This window comes from Pseudorasbora parva, chromosome 3, assembly GCF_024679245.1.
Source record: "Pseudorasbora parva isolate DD20220531a chromosome 3, ASM2467924v1, whole genome shotgun sequence".
In the NCBI taxonomy this organism is placed as follows: Eukaryota; Metazoa; Chordata; class Actinopteri; order Cypriniformes; family Gobionidae; genus Pseudorasbora; species Pseudorasbora parva.
Window position 1 is genome coordinate 32,706,257 of NC_090174.1, and position 6,589 is coordinate 32,712,845.

General features: G+C 34.3%; 1 protein-coding gene across 1 annotated transcript; it reads right to left on the minus strand.

Annotated features, from left to right (window-relative positions):
* Nucleotides 1–2,267: 2,267 nt before the first annotated feature.
* On the minus strand, nucleotides 2,268–4,151 carry ins (preproinsulin). The gene is made up of 3 exons (XM_067438482.1): nucleotides 3,997–4,151; nucleotides 3,684–3,868; nucleotides 2,268–2,529 (listed from the first exon to the last, which is right to left on the minus strand). Exons 2-3 carry the CDS (start codon nucleotides 3,859–3,861, stop codon nucleotides 2,381–2,383), a joined length of 327 nt encoding a protein of 108 aa, XP_067294583.1. The 5' UTR covers nucleotides 3,862–3,868; nucleotides 3,997–4,151; the 3' UTR covers nucleotides 2,268–2,380.
* Nucleotides 4,152–6,589: the final 2,438 nt, after the last annotated feature.

The window sequence follows — 6,589 nt, forward strand, 5'->3', positions numbered from 1 at the left end:
TTTTGTTACATGTATGATGTATGTCAATTTGTTTTTTGTCATTGTGTTGCCTGATACTGGTGGACTTGGTACATGTATAATTGTAGATTAATTATGCCAATACAGGTTATACAGTAATGTTCAATAGTTTGGGGTCAGTAAAATTTTTTAATAATCTATTTGATCAAAAATACAGTAAAACAGTAATGTTGTGAAATATTATTACAATTAAAGAATAACCAAATAAGGGGTCCAAGCACCAATGACGCAAAGTCCATACTGAATCACCAGGCCAATGTTACATATTTTGTTTAGTTGAGTTCTTACAATATCCCAAATGTTTCCAGCTATTTGTAAATTGAGAAAATTGCTGTTTTAACCAAGAAGCCGGGACATCTGAAGGAGTCGCCTGTCAATTGCATTATATTTGCGTTACCCTCGGTTTCCTTTTTTTTTTTTTTTTTTGCAGAAGCGCTTTACTCTTAGCAGTGTGCAACAAGTATGAAGCAGCCGCTAAACAAACGCACAGAGTAACGACATAACATCATTTTCAACACACTGCGTTACCTCATACTCATGACCGGACAAGCAGAAATGGTGCCGCCCTGTCATAATAAAAGTCCTGCTGCTCGCAAGGCATGTGTTAATTCTTAAAAATAAATCATTATTCCCTTTACCATTAGATTAAAAGTGAAAAATAAAAAAAACCTTGTAAAAGTGTTTACTGTTGTAAGGCATGTAATCATAGCATTGGTGTTTTTTCTGTGGACTCATTTAACATTTAAAGTGAGATGAATCACATCATAGGATCTCATATGGCATTGTCTTTAAATGAATGCAACAATATTAGTTTTCATTTGAAATGGCTGATAGTTAGAAAGCCTCATGAGCATCATAAATTCACAAAACTTATCATATTTGCTCAGAATGATTTGTTCTCTATATGTACAAATCTTGGAGAAGTTTGCACTTTGAGCAAACAATATGTCAGGAAAAAAAGACGGAAGATATTGTCTTATAAATATTCTTACAAAATATTTTATTAATTACATTTTGTGAGCAGCAGGGAGGACATAAATATAAATCAAATATTGCACTCTTAAATTAGAGTGGCTCCTCTCCTCATTTACTTTCTAATCAATGTTAATCTATTTATTTCTGAAAATATTAATATATATTAACGGTTTGGTAATGACATCTAATAAATCTATCAGATCATGCTGTGATCAAAAATATTTTATTTCATTTCTTAACTTTAAACTGTCACTCAAAATGTTTGGCGTGATAATGAATGCAGTATGTGGGACAATGCCTATGAATTGCTAATAATTCTGCTATAAAAATGAAGAAGAACAGAAGTGAAGTAAGTGAAGAATCAGCCATTAATCAATACTTATTAACAATATGTTCCTCCCTTACACTGGTAGTCCTCCTCGGCCCCTCATATTAAGCGCAATAAACTGCGGAAATTACATATGCAGGTTACATATGTGGTCAAAACATATCTGGGAAAATATTTAACTAAAATGGTTTACTAACATACAATTATAGTTGTAAATAGCAATAAATCACATTTCTTACTAAGTAAGTAAAAATCACAGGCTAAAAAAAATGCTTTGCCTATTTGTGCTTTTTGACAGGAATGTCACGAATGCTCAAGCCGAGTGTTTTATTCAATGGAGGGTAAAACAAGATTTTGTTGCATGATATAATGAGCTAAATTTTACCCCTGTGAACTATATTGCTACACAATTCAGTGTATAATGAGGGGGAATTCGAAGCCACCACGAAGTTCAAGACACCTCCGTGTTATTTTTCTTCTTCACTCTTGAGTCTATAGCAGCCCATATCACTTGTGGTAAAGTTATGACATTTTTTCCTTTTATCTTTATAATACTATGTATATTTAGAGTTTTGATACCTACTGTAAACAAGAGGTTATGAAAACACATCTCTGATTATCTCCCCATGTCCTTGTAATACCTATATTATTTCAGGAAATGATTCATTATATAATTTGATGTCACAATCTTTCAACTGCTCCACTAGTTAACAGTGAAGAAGCCATATTCTAAAAACGTTCTGTCCACTTAAAATATTACCAGTAGTTGAAGTTTCTTGCACTAAACCTTAAAGTTCCTGAATATGACAGATGGTGCTGAACTAATTTGGCTATAATTTCTTTTATCTTACTCTTCTTAACATCAAATAAATCTGCACTGTTTTCTAATTTAAATTACAGGAACTTTAAAGTGGTTATATAAACTATAATGTATTGATACAAAAACTTTCATTTGATAAAATTTTATTTTCTATGAAAAACAAATCAAGAGCATTAAGGCTGATTCCTGTGCGCAAACAGGTGAAGTCATTGACAGCTGTCACAGGACATGCAGGTCCTTTAATTACAGTAATTCTGCAGCTCAAAGATGCTGCAGGGTTTGTGGCAGCACTGCTCCACAATGCCTCTCTTCCTTATCAGCTCGGCATGATCTTTAAATGCAAAGTCAGCCACCTCAGTTTCCTGGGCAGATTTAGGAGGAAGGAAACCTGGGGAAAATACAACAAAAGGGAAAATCCTGACATTAGTCTATAGCTTAATATTAGTGTACAACTGAGCCAAATCTTATTTTTAAGTCAAAGCTTTACTCATTCATGTATAATGGGTTAAAGTAAATATGCCTAGCCCTTATGAGATACTGTGAAGTGTATTTTACACACATACGTTGTTGTTGTTGTTTTTTGTTTTTACACATTATACATATTTTATACATATTCACTACCATTCAAAAGTTAAGGGCCAGTACCTTTTAAAAGAAATTAATACTTCTGTTCAGAAGCATTAAATGCTTCTGTGCATTAAATTGATTAAATTGTGTGCATTAAATTGATAAATAGTGACAGTAAAGACTATAATGCTACAAAGAATCCTGATAATAATAATAATGAATGTTTCTTGAGCACCAAATCAGCATAATAGAATGATTTCTATTTATAACAGAAGGGTCATGAGACACTGAATACTGGAGTAGTGATGCTAAAAATTCAGCTTTGCCATCACAGGAATACATTTTAACCAATTTTAAATATAATAAAATAGAAAACAGTTATTTTAATATGTGATAATATTATTTCAAAATATAATATTTATTATATGTTTAACAAATAAATTCAGCCTTCTATCAAAGCATTAAAAAAATCATACCAACCCCAAACATTTGAACTGTCATTATTTGTCTTCCAGTCTGTCACAGTGTTTATTATTTTAGACATCACCTTCTGGTATGAACAACAGGGGACAATATGAATGTTCTGTCACCTTTCTGCAGCTTGGATTATTTCTCTGTCTTATTCATGCTATGTTTTTGTATTTATAAGGTGCATAAAATAGACTATGGTCATGATATACACTTGAGGTATGGAGCCTACATGGATTTGTCCATGGTTTCCATTATCCAGTCTGGACTAATTCAGATAGTGCTGACATGGAAACCACAGACAAACCCATGTACGGCCTATACCTCAAGCCTATATCATGCCTACATTGGCCCCACCGTGCAATATTAGCTGAGACACTGTACAAAATTAAATGTATTACTTAAAGTATAAATCTTTGCAGTATACAGATTATTATTACTTTCTTATCATCTTATCAAGAGTAGCGAACAGCACTACTTTTCAAAGCTAAACGTAGTCTTTCTTACCCATAAGAGGGTCAACGTCTCTCTTGGGGTTGTAGAAGAAGCCTGTCGGGCCACAGACCAGGTAGAGGGCATCGACCAGATGAGATCCACATAGGTGCTGCGGGGCTCCTGCGTTAGCGTTCACACTGGAGACGACACACAGGAACAACAGAGCACCAGCCTGGAGCCACACTGCCATGGTCAAACTGACAGAAAAACAGATAGATGCTCTTTTATTGATAAAACATATAAACATCAACATGCACAGTTGCGTCAACAGTACACCAGTTATAATAGCATTTTCTGTTGATTTCCCATCCTGCTGGTCACTTACCCTTTCTTGAAGCAGAAGACAAGGAATGGTAGAGATGTTAGTGGAGAGATAGATTGGAACGAATAGCTTGTCCTTCTCACTTTTATACATGGCAGGTTCTGCAGTCTTTGCCTAAATCAGCGGAAAACGAATCCTGTGCGCAAACACACTTTAACACTTTTAAGGGACTGTCCAATTACACATGCCACATTAGCTGTGTTTGCCCAACCAATTCACACGAACTCCTGGGTGATATTACGCTGATGAAAGACAAACACACACTGGTGCTCACGCAGGTCTATAGCCCGTGCTGTCAATCCCAAGTGGCTATTGGTTAATTGTTAATAAGTGTTGAGGACAGAAGGTTACACTGAATGGCCTGATCATGGATTTGCTAAGGTGACAGCTGGTGGCTTTTCTTTGTAAAGATAATTTGTGAAACAGCAGAATATCTCCAGGCATCTCATTCTCGAGAAAATGGGATCAGACGTCTCATTAGTCATTAGTAATGTCTGTGACGTCCTCACTGTGACGTTTTCCAGCAATGAAGATGTATGATTAGTCAATATAATGGCCTGTGTTTTTGATGGGTTTTATAGCAAACCACCAAACTTTAGTTAAAAGATATTCCGCACAAGTTAAAAGTGTAGATGGTGTTTTCAGCCATCTACAGTAAGTGGCTGCCTTTTTTTTTAGTAAAGAAAGTGAAGCTAGTTAAGTGTTAATTTAACATTAGTGATGAACTTTTGGCCCTTTTTAAGGTTATCTTGTAATAAAGCATTTATCATAGTATAGCGATGGTCATCATGTTGTGAATGTGTCAAAGTTATATGGATCCAAGCTAACAGAGAAAATTCTGTTTTATGTGGGTGTTTTTTATTTTACATTATAAGTATGTATTCTACAAAATGTTTTCTGAATGCAGTCCACTAAAAATCACCTTAGTGTTATAGCTATAAGCAAACACCAATGTTCATTTAAAGAAATTTATTTGACAATGTTTGAAGTGCTTACCTCTGAAAACATGCAATTTTAACATATGTGAAATATATGAAGGATTTAAGGCATTAAAACAATTACAATAAGAGCTACAAAATAACCAAAACCCATCTCTAACACAATATAAAACAATACGTCCATATCAAACAATGTATAAAACTGAATCAGCAAAATATTTAACAGTGAAACATAATTTATATTATATCTATCATACATTATAGTTTGTTTATTTGATTATTGCTTTTACATAGGCAGTGGGTTATAACATGATTACATTACTATATTATTCGAGCATATGTTAAGTCCATCTCTCTAAATTACCCAGCCAAACCCTTGGTTAGTCTTCATCATAAGATATCATTTATATATTAAAAATACATCACTTCTATCTTAACTCTGCTTTCATGATGTTGCCTCAGGGAAACAAACCCATTTTCTTCACTTTGCAATCACATGATGCATATAAAGCAATAAAGCGCTGTTTGAAGAGATGGCTTTGATAGATTTTGTTGCCACATGTAAACACTTGCAGTCATTCCGAAATATTTTTTTAATGCATTATGCAAAGATTTGCATTTTTGAGTAAACTTCACTTTAAAACATTCAGATATTTAAATGATTTGTATAAAAGGAGGAATTGCTTTAATGTCTTTGTTACCAAGAAGCAACACTGGCAGAAGTTAGTTGTTAGTTCTGACATCAGTAACATCTAAATTATTCATTTCGATTAATTATTTAATTGTTGCAACATAACCTACAAAAGACACCCCAGAATATGTTGCAACATTGCTTGCACAATGCAAATAATATGGCCCTAACATTTCATCAACTACATTAATAATAACTTGATGAAGTTATAAAAAAAAAACATTCATCCCATTTCGATAAATGTAAGGCATAGAAAAACATGCATCTCAGTTATGCAGTTAGTAAATTATTAGTGTTATACTCAAGCAGTATAATTTAAAGTGCCCCTATTATACATTGCACATCACCACAATGTTCAACGATTTTCAAATGACCTGATGGATGAATCAGTCTCTCTAAATCCCTCCTTTCCACAAGCCTACTCTGGTCAGATGGCCCAGTCTGTAGTCATTGCTATCACGTACAGCGCATATTTCGTACAAAAAAAAATCATTACCATTGTGTGTGTGTGTGTGCATGCGTGCGCACGCACGCTGTATCAATAACAGTGCATATGTTAGCCCATCTGATGTAAACATGTTTGAAAAAACAAATCTGGTTTCATCCTTTATCTTTAATCAATGTAGTAAGAATGACAAATGGTCTGCATTAATAGACACAGTTTTAGGTAATAGTGCAGCCCACAGCTGATTTACAGTAGTATTTCAGTAGACAGTAATAACGCGAGTTAGACTGTTAGCCAGATTTTTTTTACAATATGAAACACAAAGACATAGAGCACAGCGTCTTCTTGACATGATGCTATCCAGTATAGTACAAGGTTTCCCTGGTCTCTGTGCGGCGTGCGCGTGCAATAAGTGGACGGGCAATATGCGAATGTTTCATTGTGATGTCACAACGAAACAGCTTGCGATTGAAAAACTATTTGTTTAATTGACTCAGAGTCGACTCTTACGTTTGATACGTT

Coding starts and splice junctions, on each gene's coding strand:
- ins (XM_067438482.1), bottom strand. CDS start 3,861: ATGGCAGTGTGGCTCCAGGCTGGTGCTCTGTTGTTCCTGTGTGTCGTC. Junction 2,530..3,683: donor AGACGTTGACCCTCTTATGG/GTAAGAAAGACT, acceptor TATTTTCCCCAG/GTTTCCTTCCTCCTAAATCT.